General features: G+C 46.4%; 3 protein-coding genes across 3 annotated transcripts; 1 reads left to right on the top strand and 2 right to left on the bottom strand.

The window, feature by feature from the left end:
- Positions 1–528: 528 nt before the first annotated feature.
- LOC130130811 (olfactory receptor class A-like protein 4) lies at positions 529–1,873 on the top strand. Its single transcript, XM_056300649.1, is given in 7 exon segments — positions 529–538; positions 623–747; positions 880–915; positions 917–1,357; positions 1,359–1,469; positions 1,471–1,592; positions 1,594–1,873. Coding segments are annotated over 7 exon segments (1,125 nt in total).
- Positions 1,874–5,090: 3,217 nt separating this feature from the next.
- LOC130107087 (olfactory receptor class A-like protein 4) lies at positions 5,091–9,432 on the bottom strand. Its single transcript, XM_056273491.1, has 4 exons — positions 9,154–9,432; positions 6,995–7,258; positions 6,404–6,649; positions 5,091–5,518 (listed from the first exon to the last, which is right to left on the bottom strand). Exons 1-4 carry the CDS (start codon positions 9,415–9,417, stop codon positions 5,306–5,308), a joined length of 987 nt encoding a protein of 328 aa, XP_056129466.1. The 5' UTR covers positions 9,418–9,432; the 3' UTR covers positions 5,091–5,305.
- Positions 9,433–11,215: 1,783 nt separating this feature from the next.
- LOC130107807 (cyclin-L2-like) lies at positions 11,216–20,267 on the bottom strand. Its single transcript, XM_056274568.1, has 10 exons — positions 19,994–20,267; positions 19,430–19,504; positions 19,168–19,277; positions 16,943–17,063; positions 16,371–16,435; positions 15,965–16,064; positions 14,688–14,946; positions 13,097–13,178; positions 12,893–12,958; positions 11,216–12,519 (listed from the first exon to the last, which is right to left on the bottom strand). Exons 1-10 carry the CDS (start codon positions 20,213–20,215, stop codon positions 12,354–12,356), a joined length of 1,266 nt encoding a protein of 421 aa, XP_056130543.1. The 5' UTR covers positions 20,216–20,267; the 3' UTR covers positions 11,216–12,353.
- Positions 20,268–20,351: the final 84 nt, after the last annotated feature.

The raw sequence follows: 20,351 nt of genomic DNA, 5'->3' as shown, positions 1-20,351 counted from the left end.
TCCCAGCCATCAAACGAAGACAAAACTTAAACACAGAAGTGGACAAAGACACTGCAATGGACGGTCCTGAGTGAGGCCGCCACAAACGTGAATTCGCGCCGCCATCTTCCCACACCGGAAGCGGTGATGTCTGCACTTATGTGAAAACCCTTCACTAATCCTGACACTCACATTTAAAGTATGCAAGGAATATTCACAAAAGACACTTTGGCTTCGAATGACTGTCGTCCACGTTGATGTAAAAGTGGGTGGTGAGCCTGAGCAAAGACGATAAGAAAAAAGACTTAAGAGTCAGGGACAGACGTGATATGGACTTAGCAATTTAAGTTGACTTGACTGTGTCCTGTTCGCAGCTGTCAACTGATGCGGAAACACCCATGAAGCCTAAGCCACTGCTGTTCGACTATCCACACAACACATGACAGTAAAGTGACCTTGAGCAGGCTCAGCGATGCTGAAGGCACTCATCTCTCCCTGGGAGAAGTCTGTTTGTCTACACGTCCTGGCACTTGCACATAAAACACCACGATGAACAGCGGTTTGGATGTGGTTCAGGTCAAACCCCGGTGAGACGGGGGAATAAACAGTTACTCTCATACATACGTAACAATACACGTTGCAGACAAAAACTTATGGGGTCGCCATGCCGAGGCTGACGCAGTGGCCAAGGTTCTCACAGTAGATGCTGTTTTGTTTGGGCTCCTGGTCTTTTCTGGCATTCTGGGAAACAGCTTGGCCATCCATGTGGTAAGGAAAAACATTTGATGTAATGATGAAGAAAGAAAATGATGAGGAAGTTGATTTACAGATGTTTTAAAGTAATGTTAAGTGTCATGCTGTCACTCTCTCTCTCTCTCTCTCCGTCTCCTTTACTCTCAGGTGTTTCGGTCAGCCATTGAAAGCCCGTCTTGGCGACCCTCCCCCCTCTGACACCATTTTGGTGCACCTGTCGTTGGCAAACCTGTTGACCTGGCTTTTCCGCACAGTCCCCACCTTTGTGTCTGACCTGGGGTTGGACGTGTCCCTTGCCCCCGGCTGGTGTCGCCTCTTCATGCTGCTGTGGGTGTGGTGGCAGGCCATCATGCTGGCCCTTAGTGCCTTCTACCGCGCCACTCTGAAGCAACAGCACGTGGCCTTCAGACCCCTGGCTCTGCAGTGGGAGCAGCAGTGGGTGTTGGTGGCCCTGGGGCTGGTGTGGGGGGTGAATCTGGTTTTCTCTCTGCCGGCTTTGGTGTACACCACACACATCCATGGCAATGCCACCGCAGAGCTGATGGTGATCAGCTGCACCACTTGGCCTCTGCTGGGCTGCATCTGGGAGTTCTCCTCAGAGGAGCAGGGCTCTGTGTTCATCTCCAACCCCTTTGATGCTCAATGAGGTAGCACCACTGGTGCTGATGATTTGCACCAACCTGGCCACGCTGCATGCCCTGGCCAAGAACATCTGAGCTGTCACCGTGGTTGAGGGAGTCTGGGGGGACCCACAGGGAGCTGGAGAGGCATGTGGCCAGTGAGCATAACGTGGGGCATATGATCATGTTGCCGGTGTCGCTCTTTGTGGTCTGCTGCGTGCTGCAGGTGGCGGCGATGACTCTTCAACCATGACGGGGGACACCACGCTGAGGGGCTGTTGACCGTGTCCCATTTCTCTGCCTCACTGTTTGTAGGGTTCAGCCCCACGGTCGTGGCCCTGGGACACGGCAAGCTGAGGAGATGAATCCTGGGTATGATTCTGAGGTGGTCGGATGCCATCAAATGTTTCAAGGAGGAGTCTGAGAGGGAGAACAAGGTTTCAAACACCAAAGGGCAAGCGGCAGAGGAAGCTGTTTCTGTTCAAAATGAGAGAAGTCATAAAAGTAGAGGAAAAACTTAAAGGAAACAAAAAACAAATTGTGAGTCTACTGATACTTATTTAAATATGGCATAATACTGGGGCATCACCTAAATGAATGCAGATCAGTCTCATGTTTATCCTGGATAAAACCTGATCGCTTCAGCTTTTATCAAGCTCAAGTAATAAGTATTAAGTCCATTTTGAAAATGTTCATACAAGCAGAAAATGAAAAGGAGTTCAGAATATTTTCTAGACAAACTGTTGACTGTTGCACTGGAAATTATTGTACATGGTTGTGTATGTAGTGATTTCCACACCGATTGTTTCCGTGCATCTTGTTGTTACTTTCTTGTGATTGTCTCTCGCTGAAATATTTTTGTTTCTGTTTAACTGCACAGATTAGTACTTCATCTCTCCTTTCCCTTTCCCCCCCACTTTGCTTTATCACTGTTCAAAATCAGATCTTTGCTTTTATCTTTTGGACCAAAATGAGAACACTGAATATGTTTTGATGTTTTCTGATCAAGGCTCTTCAAGTACACGCTTGGGCCCACTCATCTGAGATGATATCATCATGCTTGTTTGATATACGGGGACCTTGATGAATAAATCATTCAATATCTGAGTTGCAGTCTTCTTTAGATGCTTGGGATACAATAGAGAAATTATATGGGCATCTGGATGGCTCCGGTTTGGTCAGGCGTCCCTACAGACACAATTGGTCGTGTCTGCGGGTGGGAAGCCGGATGTGGGTATGTGTCCTGGTCGCTGCACTAGCGCTCCCTCTGGTCGGTCGGGGTGCTTGTTCGGGGGGGGGGGGGGCTGGGGGGGACTAGCCTGATCCTCCCACGTGCTACGCCCCCCTGGCGAAACGCCTCACTGTCAGGTGAAAAGAAGCGGCTGGCGACTCCACGTGTATGGGAGGAGGCATGTGGTAGTCTGCAGCCCTCCCTGGATCGGCAAAGGGGGTGGAGCAGCGATCGGGACGACTCAGAAGAGTGGGGGATACAATTGGGGAGAAAAAAGGGGTGAGAATCCAAAAAAACCCCAAAAAACAGAGAAATTATCTCACCAACCTATGAAACATTAAGATGTTTCTGCACAGCATTCCCTTGAGTCAGGCTGGACCTCGGTTCCACCATGGTCACCCGTGCACACGGCTGTATCTGATATCGCCGTGTTGGTGTTGTTCCCACGACATTATAATTAATGCTGCTCCCGCACTATCCCTGCAACTGACCAATCACATTGTTGTGCTGTCGTGCCTATGTGACTCAGGGAAAAAGACAGTTGTGGGATTGGTTGTGAGTTAGCTATTGGTTAGGTTGAAGTTAGCTATCGGTTAAGGGTAGGATAGGGTAAGTGGGTTAATTTTAGGCTAATGTTAGGTTAGCTTTGGTATATTTCCGGTCTTTTCCTCCGTTTCGCAAAGGCATGACATCACAACAACGTGATTGGTCAGTTGCAATGATGGTCATGGAGCAACATTAATTATGATGTCGTGGCAGCAACACCAACACGGCGATATCAGATATCAGTGCCACAGACATGGAGCTTGGCAGAGCGACAACAACCTTTCCGTCCTCATAGCTGTGGAAACAAAGTCGTCTGGAATGACGTTTTTGTTTTTCAAGAAAAGGTTGCAGTCCTTTTTTACGTGTAAGCAGTATTGTGTGGGCTTTAGGGCCACTACACACTCTAACAGAGTACCAGTCAGTTGAGTACCAGTCGAGCTGATGGCTCGCCGAACATGTAGGCCGTGTATACAGTGGGGAAAATAATTATTTGACCCCTTGCTGATTTTGTAGGTTTGCCCACTTACAAAGAATGCAACAGTCTATAATTTTAATCATATATACATTTTAACAGTGAGAGACGGAATCCCAAAGAAAATTCCAGAAAATCACATATGAATTTATAAAAATTAATAACCACCTGATTTAGAAAAATAAGTATTTGATCCCCTACCAAACAGCAAGTATTCTGGCTGCCACAAACCAGATAGTTTTTCTTTAAGATGCACCCAAATCCCAACTAATTACCCACATAAAATACACCTGCATCACCTCGTTACCTGTACAAAGATACCTGTCCACACCCAATCAATCAGATTTCAACATCTCCATCATGGGCAAGACCAAAGAGCTGTCTAAGGACACCAGGGACAAGATTGTAGACCTGCACAAGGCTGGGATGGGCTACAAGAGAATTGGAAAGCATCTTCGAGAGAAAGTAACAACTGTCGGTGCAGTTATCAGGAAATGGAAGGAACACCACACCACCGCCAACCTCCCTTGGTCTGGGGCTCCACGCAAGATCTCGCCTCTTGGGGTGTCCCTGATCATGCGAACGGTGAGGAATCATCCCAGAACCACAAGGGGGGAACTGGTTAATGACCTGAAGGCATCTGGGACCACAGTTACAAAGCAAACGGTTAGTAACACACTACGCCGTCATGGATTAAAATCCTGCAGTGCACGCAAGGTCCCACTGCTGAAGAAGGCACATGTACAGGCCCGTCTTAAGTTCGCCAATGAACACCTGGACGACTCAGAAGAGGCCTGGAAGAAGGTGATGTGGTCGGATGAGACCAAAATAGAACTTTTCGGGCTCAACTCAACTCGCTGTGGTTGGAGGGTGAAGAACACGGAGTACAACCCAAAGAACACCATCCCCACCGTCAAGCATGGGGGTGGCAACATCATGCTTTGGGGGTGATTTTCAGCCAAGGGGACAGGACAACTCCATCACATTGAGGGGAGGATGGACGGGGCCATGTACCGTGGAATTCTGGACCAACACCTCCTTCCCTCAGTGAGAGCGCTGAAGATGGGTCGTGGATGGGTGTTCCAACACGACAACGACCCAAAGCACACCGCCAAAGCAACCAAAGAGTGGCTGAAGAAGAAGCACATCAAGCTTCTGGAATGGCCTAGCCAGTCTCCAGACCTGAATCCAATCGAAAATCTTTGGAGGGAGCTTAAAATTCGGGTTGCCATGCGACAGCCTTGAAACCTGAACGATTTGGAGCTTGTCTGCAGGGAGGAGTGGGCCAACATCCCTGCCGAAATGTGCACAAACCTTGTCAGAAACTATAAAAACCGTTTGACATCTGTGCTGGCCAATAATGGCTTTTCTACTAAATATTAACATAGTGTTTGTCCAGGGGTTCAAATATTTATTTTGGACCAAAAATATGCAAATAAATTCATAAAATTCATACGTCTTGTTCCACTATTTTTGGTCATATTCTGTCTCTCACTGTTAAAATGAACCTACGCTTAAAATTATATAGACTGTTGCACTCGTTGTAAGTGGGCAAACTTACAAAATCAGCAAGGGGTCTAATAATTATTTTGCCCACTGTATATATAAGTCCAGTTGGACTTGATTCAACTCCTTTGGATAACCATGACCTGGATGAATGAGAACATTCACAGACATGTAGGCCGTGGTGCTGGCTGAACTCCATCAGTGTGCAATCACAGACTTGATGAAAGAGCGCAACCGTCTGTGTCCAACAGCGAGAACAATGGGTGACGAGGCGATGAAGATGATGTTAGCGTAGCGTGCGATGAGAAGAAGGAAGTCGGCAGAGGAACCACGGTTGTAGTTGAAATAGTTGACGGAAATAATGCTAGTTCCCCAGGAGGCGATGAAGAGCATGATGAGGGAAAGAATCACCTGGGGAGACGAGGAGGGGCAAGACTTTATGTATCTAGTTTTCTGTGTGATGATGAACTTCATTCCCTGAATCCAACACAGAACAGATAAAACAGCTTGTCTATTGCCTAATACTTTACATGTTATACAACACATAATATTATGCCATGTATATGAATATATCGTTAATTCATGCTATTTTGCATGTTGGCTCTTTATTTTACATATGTGGTGTGTAAATTTGTTTGTTGATATAAACAGGAACAACTAAACCCTAGACCATTTTAGCGAGTTTGCTGACACCGTGTTAAAAACCATGTAAAGGTTAAAAACATGGCAGGCTGGTCTTGGTACTCTGCGATGTTAGCATAGCAGGATAAACATAGCTGCAATGGCTCTGTTTGCCCTTACAGAAAAAAACACATGAAGTTTCCATGTGGTTCACACATGTTATAACACATGTAGTTACAGGTATGTTATCTCATGTGGAGCACATGTGGCTTTTTTGTGCACATCAACAAATTTCTGTGTTGCACATTATGTCACAAGAAGTTATAGTTCTACTAGAACCACACAGTTTCTAGGTGTAAACCACACATTTTCCATACATTCTAGTGCAGCGACTTGGACACATACCCACATCCGGCTTCCCACCCGCAGACACGACCAATTGTGTCTGTAGGGACGCCCGACCAAGCCGTCGGTAATACAGGGATTTGAACTGGCGATCCCCGTGTTGGTAGGCAACGGAATAGACCACTACGCTACCTGGACGCCCCAGCCTGCCATCTTAACCTTTACATGGTTTTTAACCTGGAGATATCAGCAAACTCACTAAAATGGTCTAGGGTTTAGTTACTCTTTAGGCTATGAAACTCTTTTAACGTCGGACCTCTTGGCCTTCACCTTGGCTGCGCGTCTCTCAGCCGGCACCCGTTTTATGACGGGAGCATCTTGCAACAAGCTGCGCAACTTGCTGTGGGCATAGAGTGTATACAGGGAGCCCAGGTTGGTAATGGTCATCAGGATGATGGGGATCGTTTCATGGATCACCATGGAGGTGGTGGCGTAGGCAAGGCCACTGTAGCTGCTGGGGAAGTTCCACACACAGCCTAAGAGGGGCCGAGTAGTGCTGCTCACCAGCATCAGCGTCTGGAGGAGACGAAGGAACAGGAGAAAATGGAGGGGAGTCAAGGGCAGAGAAAGACAGGAGAGAGGGATAAGATTTGTCATGGACATTAGTGGTTTGAAAGCTTGCCTGCAATCTGGGTTGAGGGGAAGGAAAAATATGCACAAAAAAAAAGAAAAGACTCATTCTGCAGAGCTGTTACAGCTTAGTACAAATACATACACAAGCCCACCTGGGAGATTACCCAGAATTTAACTCATAACATTTCCAGACGCCAACTGACACACTGGACCAAATTCTCTTGGTCTGGATATTTGCATTGGCGCTCCCAAGTATGTCTTGAGAATTGATGGTGTAGGCTGTCTTACCTCGGTGGTGTTCTGGTTTCCACTTTTGGAGAAGATGTGAGCGGGGATGGAGTAGATAAAGTTGGCCAGCCAGATGAGGCCGAGGGTCAGTAGGAGGGATTTGGGAGGGCCACGGGTCCCTTGTGGGTGTCCAACGGGAGGAGCCACACGCCTCAGGGTCTGGAGGTGAAAGGCGCTGAGGAAGAGCGTTGACCACACGTTGACAGAGCGAAGCCACACCCAAATCCCCATAAGGAACTGGCACCATTCTTGGGACGAGTACAGCTTGAAAGGGAAAGGGATGGGTAGAAGAGTGTGCATGTTGATTTCAACTGAAATGAATCAGAATCAGAAACACTGTCATTTCATTTCATGCACTTGCGTACATGAAATGAAACGTAGTTTCCCCCAGCCCACAGCAGTGCAACACAAAAAGAAAAACACATATCCAAAAACTAAAGAACTACAAGAACACATATATCCAAACTGCAGTCTGCATTTAAAAACATTTGTGAAAGAGCTCAGTGAATTCAAGCATGGTATTGTCATAGGACCTTTGCAACAAGTCAGTTCGTGAAATTTCTTCCCTGCTAGATATTCCACGGTCAGCTGTAAGTAGTATTATTGAAAAATGGAAGAGTTTAGGAACAACAGCAACTCAGTCATGAAGTGGCAGACCACGTAAAGTCACACAGCGGGGTCAACGAGTGCTAGGCGCATAATGCGTAAAAGTCGCCAACGCTCTGTTGACTCAGTAACTGCAGAGTTCCAAACTTCCTCTGGCATTAACATCAGCACAAAAACTGTGCGCCAGGAGCTTCATGGAATGGGTTTCCATGGCCGAGCAGCTGCATGCAAGCCTTACAACTTCGTGGGAACAGTTTGGGGAGGGCCCTTTTTTGTTCCAGCATGACTGTGCCCCAGTGCACAAAGCAAGGTCCATTAAGACATGGTTGGGTGAGTTTGGTGTGGAAGAACTTGACTTGACCGCACAGAGCCCTGACCTCAACCCCATCGAACACCTTTGGGATGAACTAGAATGGAGATTGTGAGCCAGGTCTTCTCGTCCAACATCAGTGCCTGACCTCACAAATGCTCTTCTGGATGAATGAGCAAAAACTCCCAGACACACTTCAAAATCTTGTGGAAAGCCTTCCCAGAAGAGCGGAAGCTGTCATAGCTGCAAAGGGGGGAACCAACTCCATATTAATGTCTATGGATTTAGAATGGGATGTCATAAAAGCTCCTGGAGGTCTAATGGCCAGGTGTCCTAATACTTTTGTCCATATAGTGTATTTAAACAAAATAAACAAATAAATAAACAAATCACTGTCAAGAACGAACACCAGCCAGGATAACTGTCAGAACTGTTGGTCTGCATGAGCTAGCAGTTATCTTAGCCTGCCCCACTTCCGCGTCCTGTCAGACTGTTCTCAGCGTTACCTCTTCGGGCACAGCTCCAGGCAGGACTGTGGTCCCTGGCCCCACAGGATTTGGCAGACCAGGCTCCCTCAGCCGATCCAACGCCAGCTCTCCCAGCCAGACACCTCCGACGCATCTCCCCACACTCCACACTAAAAACAGTCAAGGCGAGGCGAGGCCACCGCCAGACCGCCCTTGGGTGTTATTGGAACTGCCGGTCTGCATGGGCTAGCAGTTAGCTTAGCCTGTCCCACTTCCGTGTCCTGTCAGACCGTCCTCAGTGTTACCTCTTCGGGCACAGCTCCAGGCAGGACTGTGGTCCCTGGCCCCACAGGATGCAGCAGACCAAGCTCTCCCAGCCGATCCAGCGCCAGCTCTCACATTCACAGATATGAAGAATATCTTCATATTCAATCACAGAATATTCACAGATATGAAACCTATCTAACTCTAATACTCCGGCCTTGTCTCTCCTCCTCAAAACAAAGGTTAGTTGTTCATTGTTATGGTCTTGTGACAAATGTACGCTGCACAGAAAATGCTTTCCCTACATGTCACAGAAATCTAAATCTTGGACGATGAAGCAATAACAATACATGGTTTGAAGCTTTAAGCCAATATACATTTCAAAACATACTGGACAGAATTTGAAATATTGGCTCTCTACTTTCCACACTCCTCACTGTAGTCACCCCACCCTAACCTTTACAACCGTGCTGTGCAACCAAAAAAACTGTCTTTTGTCTCAGGCGACATACCTCCAGTCCCACGTCTGAGATGACCAGCAATGTGTTCCTCATTACAGACACCAGCAGGTTCGACAGAGCCATGTTGACTATGATGATGTCTGAGTTGCGTCCCCCGCCGTGGTCCTTCAAGATGCTCTTTCCAATCACCCCGACCACAGTGGCATTGCCCACAACGCCAATCAGCACCAGGAGGACGTAAAAGGCAGTTTGTACAGGGGATACAGAGACACGAAGTCCCATCCCCACAAGCTCTGCGTCATCACTGTCCGCCATGGAGCCACCCTTCCCAGAAAGAGCATTCACAGCGAACGTTTCCTGAAACAATTTCAAGTAGCCCTAAATGTGACTCCTCATGACACACTCCATATTCTCGCCACAGCTTTTTGAGGCATTTCCAATCAACGCCCCACCTCCGTTTTCATCCTATACGCTTCCCGTTGATATTCCAGACATGGGAAGAGTCTTGTTCGCCAGCCAAATCAAGCCAGAAATATTTTCTGTTCCTTGATTTTTCTGGACAGACAGTTAACTTAAGACGCTCCCTCTTTTAACCGGCTATGCAAAAAGGTGGTCCCAGTCATGAGAACACCTGACCTACATTGACAGCAAAGGTGCTTTTCAGGTTAATTTTGGTGACATAAGCCCTCAAAGATCATAGCGAACGCCCACAAGGAAAGCGGTAGGTTCCCAAATTCTTGCTATACCATTTATTTGCCTCGGGGGAATCTCAGGGCATGTTAATAAAACACAAGAGAGCAATCAATTTGCCTTAGTGAAACATGCAGCCAGGTTCATTAGGCTGTGTTGCCTCAGGAGGGCACAGGCCGGGTTGTTTGTGAGCACACATGGACTTGCACATGTGCTGGGGGGTAAGCTCTGAGGAAGCTGGGCCAGTTACCAGAGATTTTTCTTAAGGATTAAAAATAATAAAAATCAACCCCGCCCCATGTTTTGATTCTCAGTAGTGAGGGTGGCTGTAGTCACTGAAACGTTACAGTATCAGTATTTCACGTGAGCCCCATCTTCCACATGAAGTCTACCTCTATGGCCTCAAACTGGGCTTTTTTAAGGTTGAAGGTCAACTCTGCACATCTGTGAGATGTAACTTGTAGCTGCATGTTAAGATCTTTGTACAAAATATATTTTGCATAAAATGTATGGATTTTTTTTTTTGTATTGTTGGGTTGAATTCTTGATTATTACAGTTTGAATATTTGAAACATGTTCATCATAGTGGAATAGCAATAAAAAAAAAATCTATTTTTTTTGGCCCCCCACCCCTTTTTTTCCTCCCCAAATGTACCTGGCCAATTACTCCACTTTTCCAGTCCACGTGGAGTTGCCAGCCGCTTCTTTTCACCTGACAGTGAAGAGTTTCGCCAGAGGGATGTAGCGCGTGGGAGGATCACGCTATTCCCCCCCCAGTTCCCCCTGCCCCCCGAACAGGCGCCCTGACCGACCAGAGGAGGCGCTAGTGCAGCGACCTGGACACATACCCACATCCGGCTTCCCACCCGCAGACACAGCCAATTGTGTCTGTAGAGACGCCTGACCAAGCCGGAGGTAACACAGGGATTCAAACCGGTGAGCCCCGTGTTGGTAGGCAACGGAAGAGACCGCCACGCCACCCGGACGCCCCAAAAAAATTCTACATTTAAGAATTCAACACACTCTTTTAACAGAGACTGGACCTGCTGATCCCCAAGTTTGGGTATTTCATCCGGGGCAGAAGTTTGTTGGTGACTTTTTGTCTGTTTAAAAAAGAAAGACCCCTGTCAGTCAACTGACTGAACACATCCAAAAACTACCTGAAACCCTGTGTTCTGAGCTTATGTAACATTAATATAAACCCCAAAAGTGGCTCCAAATGATATACATGGAGAGGTCCATTCCAGTGAAAATCACTGGAATGGACTAGACAACTAGACAACTATCTTCAGGATTGTAGCTTTGATTCGAAGGGTTACAACCTCTTCTGTCATCTGTCAGTACTGTACACGGTGGTATGCTGGGGGGCAGAATCGGTGACGCCAAGAGGCTATACAAGCTTATCAGGAAAGCTGGTTCTGTCCTCAGTGTCACCCTAGACACTGTGTAGGAGGTGGGCAATAGCAAGACGAGGACCAGACTCCTGACCATCATGGACAATCCTTCTCATCCTCTACATGATGCTGTGGCAGAGCACAGAAGCTGCTTTAGCAACAGATTATTACAACCAGGGTGCACTAAGAAGCGCTATAGCAGACCTTTTCTGCCTACCGCAACTCTACAACTCCTCTCCAGCTGGCTCCATCGGGCTGATCTGGGGGATGTTAAAACATACTGGACTGTTCTTACTGTAAATAATGTGTCAGACGTTTATTTTATTCTATTGTCACTCAACTGTCGTTTGTGAGCTGCTGTAACGCCTTAATTTCCCTTCGGGGATTAATAGAGTACCTATCTATCATTTCTTTCCCCTCCCCCTTTTTCTCCCCAGTTGTATCCAACCAATTACCCCACTCTTCCGAGCCATCCCGATTGCTGCTCCACCCCCTCTGCCGATCCGGGGGGGGGGGGGGGCTGCAGACTACCACATGCCTCCTCCGATACATGTGGAGTCGCCAGCCACTTCTTTTCACTTGACAGTGAGGAGTTTCACCAGGGGGACATAGTGCGTGGGAGGATCACGCTACTCCCCTCCCAGTTCCCCCTCCCCGCCGAACAGGCGCCCTGACCGACCAGAGGAGGCGCTAGTGCAGCGACCAGGACACACGCCCACATCTGGCACCCACAGACATGGCCAATTGTGTCTGTAGGGACACCTGACCAAGCCGGAGGACCAACACGAGGATTCGAACCGGCGATCACTGAGTTGGTAGGCAACAGAATAGACCGCTACGCTACCCAGACGCCCCATATCTATCATTTTTAATATAGCATAATGTAATGGATACCAATGTAGGATTTCTAAAGTGTATTTCAGTCTAGCAGTGTTCTCCTCTGGGCAAGATTATATTAGACTTGACAAATTTATAATCAAATTCCTTAATGAGTCACAAGAACCATGAGAATTTACCATGAATAAAAAAGGACAGTATCCAAAAAACAAGTTAGTTAAAAAAGAAAGTAAAAATACAAAATATTCAAAAAGAGTTTAAAAAAAAAGGGGAAAAAAAAGGCATTTCTTGGTCCCAAATGTGTTTTTCCACTCATTCTAGTGATGACCATCATCTTCTACGGGAATGTTCATGTCTCTTTCCTCTACCTCGATCCTTTTCATCGTCTCTCTGCTCCCTTCCTCTGTCTCTCGCTCGATTCCGCTCTCTTTCTATACGCTTCCTCCGATGGATGGGAGAGACAGAGCGCGAGGGAGAGGAAAGACTGCGACTGCGTCTGGGGGAGAAAAAAAAAAGGAGAAAAGATTACCAGACGCTCATTTAATATAGTCTTCATCAGTGGTCGTCAATCAGGTCCTCGGGTACTACCAGTCCTGCTGGTTTTCTATTCTGCCAGGTAGTTCATTAAAAATATTATTTTATAATCCAACTTCACAATTTTCCATGGCCTCAATAATACACCCAGGACATTTCATCAGTTTGATAATTTTCTTTGCATTTTCCATGACTGGAAAATGAATCTATAAATTTCCAGGTTTTCCGGGACACATGGAAAACCTGAGCAGGTGGATGTACCCGAAGACCTGATTGAAAGCCAACGATTTAAATCAATTTGCTAAATAGTGTGGCGGCAGTTTGCTCTACTGTACCTGCGTTTAGGAGGCGTGGGGGAACGAGCCTTCCTTCTCTCGGCACTGTGACTCACTTTTACACGCCTGAAATGAAATCGTGAAGCGAGGGAACATGAACACCACGAGCGTCAACAGAAGTGTGACCCATGCAAATCAATACTTGATGACTGGAATTCATTTTCGGAGCTCAATTCCAACTACTGTGTGAACACATCGACTCACCCATCTCCATTAGTCAGTTTTCGGCAGACATTCTTCAGGGACACCTGAGTCTGTAGACTGTGATTTGTTACAGCGGGTGACACTGAGGGGGAGGAGTGAACACATGTCCACGATCAATGAAAAAGACTCATAACAATGTGTGTTTGCATGCGAGTATTGTATATATATATATATATATATATATATATATATATATATATATATATATATATATATATATTTTTTTTTAACCCAAAACAATGGGAGGGGGGGTGAGGGCGGCACGGTGGCCTGTCCAGGGTGTCTCCCCCCCTGCTGCCCAATTACTGCTGGGATAGGCTCCGGCATCCCCGTGACCCTGAGAGCAGGACAAGCGGTTTGGATAATGGATGGCTGGATGGGGGGGGGGGGGGGGGGTGAGTCAGTCAGGGTGACTTGAACAAGCATTCAAGCATTGAGAATGTGAGGTGAGAAAATATGGACAATATGCAGAGGGGCTAATAGTGGTCTTGTTGCAGTGTAATGCCTTAAGGATCCCGACACATGCATGCTATATTTTACCCTTAGGTCAAGCTGTATGAAAACAAGCTAGAAAATCAAACAGTTTACACATTTATTTAATCCAGGCGGGGCTGAGTGATTGTACTTCCTGAACAACTCGATGAGAGTTTGAGGGTTAACTATATCAAACTATCTAAGTGTCAAGGCACATGTCCCATGGTATATTGGAAGGCAAGTGGAAGTTCAGAAATTTTAACTACCTGCCCCAGCATTTCCTGTCTGAGGATTTGAATCAAGACCTTTCGATTACAAACTCACTTCTCCAAGGCTGGGTACACACTACTGGATAATGGGCCAGATTTTAGGCCCGGTTTGCCCTTCATGAGAATCGGGGCACCGGTCTCAATACTAGGCTGCTTGAAGTCGATAATCTTCCCAGACGATCTTGTCGTGTGATGCATTTACGTGACTCAAACACTGATAATATCACACGTTTGATCCTACGACCGGAAATCCTGCAGTGACGGAGAACACACACCCACACCGCACAATAAGAGTGAAGCTGACTGAGACCGCTAAACAACACAATAGCGGTTTTTAATTGTGTTTTTTTTTTAACTGTCAACCCCCCCCGTAAAACAATGCACACACAACAAGCCTGACAAGCAGTGTAGTAGCGTCAGACTATCAAACTCCATGTGTTTTGCTCTGAAGTCACGTTGGACCACAAGAGTTTCGGCGAGATCCCAGGTTCAGTCTTTTTCTTCTGCTTTGATTTTTAATGGCGGTTGATATCCAACCTGCTGCATTACCGCCAACTACTGACTTAAAATAAAACAGTCCTGAGAATCGAGACTGATTAACTGTTAGTGTAAGTGTCAATATGTGTGATGCCACATTTCTGCCTGATCGTCATTTGCGTGTTATGACAACTGCAAGACAAGAAGTCTGTAAAATCTGTCTCTTTGTGTGCCATCACTGATGTTTTCAATATCAGTTAGGACTTGAAAAGTCTTCTAGTGTGTACTCAGCCTAACTCAGTATATAGTGTGCGCCTATCAAGACAAGAAAAAAAAAAAGATATCAAACAATAAGGCCATTTATAACTTGCCTGCTTTGGAGGCCGGTGAGAAGCTTGATGGGGTGTCACAAGTCGGGGTTCCAATGGCAAGCAGCGCCCCCCCTGCTAGCTTGGCACTGACAGCCAAAGCATCCAGAGCCTGCCGACACACATCCACCTGCTGTAGTAAGCTTGTGAGGGAGACTGACGGGAGAGCGTATAGCCTCAAAATCCTCCTGCAGATCTCTCTCAGGTCCTCTTCAAGGGCCCCAAACAGCAGAAACCACGGGGGCTGATCGGGGAGAGGAATCTAGTGGGAGTCAAAGGGACTGTCAGTCAAATGTTCATGTTGACAAAAATGTCCCGCAAAAAATGCTCATCTTAACAAGTAATTTAGTCCGGCATTAGTTGCTAAAAGTGTGCCTCATTGAAACAAATGGAAAAAAAAAACATCTGTCAAAGGGGGTAAGATCTTTTCCTCTGACTGAGCTGCTGCTTTTAAACAAGCTACAATAACTTGATATGAGACGGATCACTTCACTGGTATCAGGAGTATTCTGCTGTTAATTGATTTGAATTGGAAGCAAATGAAATCACGACAACCTACTGGCTAGCTGTGTTGTAAGTAATTTAAGATTAGTGTTTGACTACATACAATATTAACATGGATTTGCATAGTTTATATGTGTTGACAGTTGGAGTCACAACACACCCAAGTGTTTACAATGAAAACTAAAATATTAAGTTTCACTGTTTGCCTGTTGGAAAGAGCAACTTCGAATATACACAATGTTGTTTAAAATATCTTTTATCATTAATTCATCCAAACTGCTTATCCTTACTCAGGGTTGCGGGGATGCTGGAGCCTATCCCAGCAGTCATTGGGCGGCAGGCGGGGAGACACCCTGGACAGGCCGCCAGGCCATCACAGGGCCGACACACACACACACACACACACACACAGGGACAATTTAGTAAGGCTGATTCACCTGACCTACATGTCTTTGGACTGTGGGAGGAAACCGGAGCACCCAGAGGAAACCCACGCAGACACGGGGAGAACATGCAAACTCCACACAGACGACGACCCTGGGACGACCCCCAAGGTTGGACTACCCCGGGGCTCCAACCCAGGACCTTTTTACTGTGAGACAACCGCGCTAACCACTGCGCCACCGTGCCGCCCTTTATATCATAATTGTACAAAATCAGAGAACAGGAATGAGTGCCAATATATGATGGAATTATCCAACAGGCATCTTGCATTGCTCATGTTAATCTGGATTAAATTTGTGCGGAAAACAACATTTTTTAGAAGCAATACTCACCTGAAGGAATCGAGCCGACAGGTAGATACAGGCGCATGCCACTGTCTCCGCAGTGAACCTCAGAAACACATCTGTCCTCAAACTATCGTTCATATAGTTCCTAGTCAACAGAAAAGGAAGCTGATTTAGCCAGTTTTATGCAACCACTGCACAAGTTACACACGTTACACCAACAGTGTAACTGCATTCAGTAGTAACCTGCAAGATAAAATATAAATATAAACAGAACTGGGCAGGTCAAAAGTTATATAACTAACTGCAAATGCAACACTGCAAATTCACAAAGGAAAGGCATTGATAATACATAGAGAAGTGTTGATTATGACAATATAAAAACAAAAACACACAGTACCACAGCAGTAAGTCTACAACACATGCTAAAAAAAAGGGGCGGTTAATTACCTACCAAGCCATCTGCACCAGTTTAGCATTTTTCTCACACTCCAGCACTTGAAGATACATGACGATTATCTGTGACATAAAACAGACCAATAATTACTTCAAGAGAATCACAATGGAACTGGCCTTTAATGGATGACTGGAACCAACGAATTTACAGACCGGTATAAATCATTCTTTCCCAACACAATGGGCCTCATTCATCAGTCCTTCATACGTACAAATTTGTTCTTATACACCCAGAATTTTCTTTTACCTCAGAAGCAAAGCCTGATGGTTATTTGTAATTCCTTCCCCCTAACATCTATTGTCTACCTCTTGCAACGAGCAATCACTCAGGCTTGCAAAGACATCAGCGTTAGCCAAGGGGTGTCTAAATTCAGGGGTTACCCAGGTTCTACACTGGTCTCTGAGACAAACTTCAGGGCTCAGATATTCCATGGGTGTGTAAGGACAAAGTTGTACGTATGAACGATTGATGGATGAGGTCCAATGATTCAATTCTGAAACCATTTGTCTACCAAGGCATGATGTCGCCTACAGACAGAAGCAGTGGCTGGTGGAGTTGCTCTTGCTTGCCTTGTGGGGGTGCTTGACATGCACACAGAAACCCAGCTCCTTTAGAACTCGCCTCTCCGCCTTGATCACCTGCACCTTCGTGCTGATGTAACCAGCGTCCAGAGGCATGGGAACAGGACTCCTATGGATCAGTCAGGGACAGACCAAGGTGAGATGTGAGGCAATGCAGAACAAGCAAAGATGAAGGGTATGAAGACAAGAACAGAATTCCTATCTGAACTACCACATTCAGCGCCCCTGTCATCCTGCTAAGCGAGTGTCCTGCTGATGAAACTCATGACAAACAAGAGGAACCCTCCTACTTCTGCATGGGATGAGGGGAGAGCGAACACCTCCTGTGGGGATGGAGCACCCCTAGAAATATGAGAAGGGATGTAGGCAGGGCTGACCCGAATGCTTCAAAGCCTTCTATCGTTGCCATGGTAATTGATGGCAAAAATCAGTATTCGAAAAAAAAATTTCCCGGGAGACGGTAAAAGGCAGCTGGCAATATGGTACTGCCAGGACGTCAAAAAACAGTACAGGACAATTAGTTGCTATGGTGATGTTGTATTGTCTGCAGAAAAAATATATTGTACTAAATTGTCTTGTTTTATATAATTATATTCAATAATATTCATACACACACACACACACACACACACACACACACACACACACACACACACACCATACTTAATATTGTGTTTTATTTTGTGTAGAAATAAAAAATAGCTAGTTAATTATTTTAACTTCGGACGGCAGTGCCGTCTGCCATTGTCGGCATAATTTGTCAGTGTCATCTGATATTACCGTCACGTTCTCATCCACAATAATGACATCCGGTGTCCACGTGAACCGAGCGTGCTAGCTCTAGTCTCTTCTACGCCCATTGCAACGTCATGGGATGTGTCTTACGGCTAGTTTGGCAAGATGTCCAAAAAGTCAACACCCCCCACCTTATCAAAGTGAAGCTTCGAATACCTTTGAATACTTACTGCCAAATATTCAAAGCCCAAAAAAAGATATTTGGGACAGCTCTAGATGTAGGGATCCTCTGTTCCTTACCAACTGCAAGAAGCATGGATTGCTAGGGTAGACCAAGAGTGCCGAGTCAATCCACTTTCTGGCACGATTACTTTAAAAAAAAAAAAAGATATTCGGGACAGCTTTAGATGTAGGGATCCTCTGCTCCTTACCAACTGCAAGAAGCATGGATCGCTAGCATTGGCTAAGAGTGGTGAGTCAATCTACTTTCTGGCACGATTACTCTAAAAAAATACAAAACTAAAAGAGGCACATAATATAAATAAAAGTTATTATTATTATTAGAAAAACAAGTTATTTGGTAGATGACCTCCCCAAATACCAAAATACTTCAAACAAACTCATGCCAAGCCAATTTTGAATACATTTTTTCCCGCCTAGAAAACAGTCAACTTGACAGTCTGTATTTAGTTAGGGTCAGATGTCGATCTGACTCCTCAAGGACGTAAAGCGAATCTAATTAAGACACTTTAATTTCTACTGCAACTCCAAGCTTCTTATATAAATGCTGTACACATGGAAGGAATGGCGATACTGTTATATGCAGAGTTTTGAATCTGGAAATTGGCTCTAACACAGATTACATCTTTTCGTCCACCGACGTCTAGGTGCATCAGAGTGTGGGGTACCTTTAAAAGTATGCATATTACACCCTTGGTGGTAGCAAGAAAAAAAAACACAAGGGCTCAAAAAGCCTTTTTACCTTTTAGTTCCTAGTTGGAACTGAATCACACGTCTGTTAGGCTGCCAGGAGTCATCAGGGCATTACGCATTCCCCCAATGACTTAAAGGGAGGACAAAGACCAGTGAGAAGCAATTTAATTAGAAGGGAATATGTTTAGGGCGGCACGGTGGCACAGTGATTAGTGCGGTCGCCTCACAGCAAGAAGGTCCTGGGTTCAAGCCCCAGGGTAGTCCAACCTTGGGGGTCGTCCCAGGTTGTCCTGTGTGGAGTTTCCTCCGGGGGCTCCGGTTTCCTCCCACAGTCCAAAGACATGTAAGTCAGGCGAATCGGCCGTACTAAATTGTCCCTAGGTATGAGTGTGTATGTCGGCTCTGCCTGGCGGCCTGTCCAGGGTGTCTCCCCGCCTGCCGCTCAATGACTGCTGGGATATGCTCCAGCATCCCCGCGAGCAGGATAAGCGGTTCGGATAATGGATGGGAATATGTTTAACAGTGTGAAAATAACTGTGTCTTACTTTGCTCCTTTGCTGTGTTTGAGATGGTGGAAGACATTGAGCACATCCCGTACCCTGCGTGGCTCTTCTTCTATCTTTGAGGCCAGGTGTACACAAGCCATTGCAACAGTCTGTGGAGAGAACGCACGTGAGATTCAAGACAACGGCATCCTGTGACGGGGTGATTTTTTTCCCCCAGTGTTACAAATGACAGTATGAAAGGATTTGTGTAAGCTTGCTTGACTATATGGTGGAACAGCGCAGTGGTTCATCTTGCTCTTACCTCTGCACAGTGTCGAATAAATGATTTACAGTAAAAGAACCTCTGGAACAGTATCTGCCCTGTGGCCATGGCTACCTGGAGGCGAGAATCCCACAATAGTCAGTTAAGGTGAATGACACCACACAGCCACAAGTGGAGGCCTGCTGACAGCAACAGTAGACGGCACTCTTAACAGAACTACCGACCTGTCAGCACTGACCAGTAAGACAAGAATTCGCGTAGGACGTCAGCTAGTTGAGCCCCAGCACATGGTAAATATGCGGGCAACAAGAAATAGTGGCGTCAGCAGTAGTTCACGTCACAAAAAAATCAAAGAAGGGCCACTTCACTACCTTATGTTAAGAGGCCGTGCAAGCCGATTTGATCCAGAGATAAAAAGCACGCCTTTTCCAACGTCTCTTCGATCGCTAAATCGGTCTCATCCCAGATCCCGATCCTCTTGGACGAAAACTAACCCGGCTAAGGTCGCCTAGGCGACGCAGTGAGTGAGTTGGGCTGATCTATCTGACCTCCGCGTCAAGTAAACAGAGCTAACAGCTAGGCGGGCTAACGTCAGTCACCGACCTGTGGGAGTCTCAGCAATATGCCCGCGGCTTGGATCATCTCGCAGCCCCGTAGCCGGAGCTGCTCCTCCGTGTCGGCGGGCAGACCGTGCTCGGCGGACGGGCTTCTCTTCAGCCGCTCCGATGGGATTTGACAGTAATCCAGAAGCAGGCGGACTTCAGAATACAACGTACCTCCTATGAGAATCCCCTCTCCGGGGATCCTCAGGTCCCCCGCCGCCATTGTTTATTCAACGGTTGCGCGAGACCGGGGATCCGCGCAAGCGGGCGGGTCCTTAGGGGGGCGCTGAATCTTCTTCTGTGGTTTTTCTTCTTCGAACTTTCTGTTCAGCGACGGCGCGTTCCGCCCTCGTTAGATT

The sequence above is a fragment of the Lampris incognitus genome, chromosome 2, assembly GCF_029633865.1.
Source record: "Lampris incognitus isolate fLamInc1 chromosome 2, fLamInc1.hap2, whole genome shotgun sequence".
Classification (NCBI taxonomy): domain Eukaryota; kingdom Metazoa; phylum Chordata; class Actinopteri; order Lampriformes; family Lampridae; genus Lampris; species Lampris incognitus.
The sequence above is the reverse complement of the archived record's forward strand: the minus strand, read 5'-3'. Positions and strand labels throughout refer to the sequence as shown.

Bases quoted from the DNA above. Each gene is read 5' to 3' on its own strand.
- LOC130107087 (XM_056273491.1), bottom strand. From the start codon at position 9,417: ATGGCGGACAGTGATGACGCAGAGCTTGTGGGGATGGGACTTCGTGTC. The intron at 7,259-9,153 runs GTATGTCGCCTG...TTCCCTTTCAAG, and splicing joins TCTCAGACGTGGGACTGGAG to CTGTACTCGTCCCAAGAATG. The intron at 5,519-6,403 runs GTGAAGGCCAAG...TCGTCTCCCCAG, and splicing joins CTGAGAGACGCGCAGCCAAG to GTGATTCTTTCCCTCATCAT.
- LOC130107807 (XM_056274568.1), bottom strand. From the start codon at position 20,215: ATGGCGGCGGGGGACCTGAGGATCCCCGGAGAGGGGATTCTCATAGGA. The intron at 16,065-16,370 runs GTAGGTAATTAA...TCTGTTGACTAG, and splicing joins AAACTGGTGCAGATGGCTTG to GAACTATATGAACGATAGTT. The intron at 12,959-13,096 runs GTGAGTCGATGT...ATTTCATTTCAG, and splicing joins AAACTGACTAATGGAGATGG to GCGTGTAAAAGTGAGTCACA.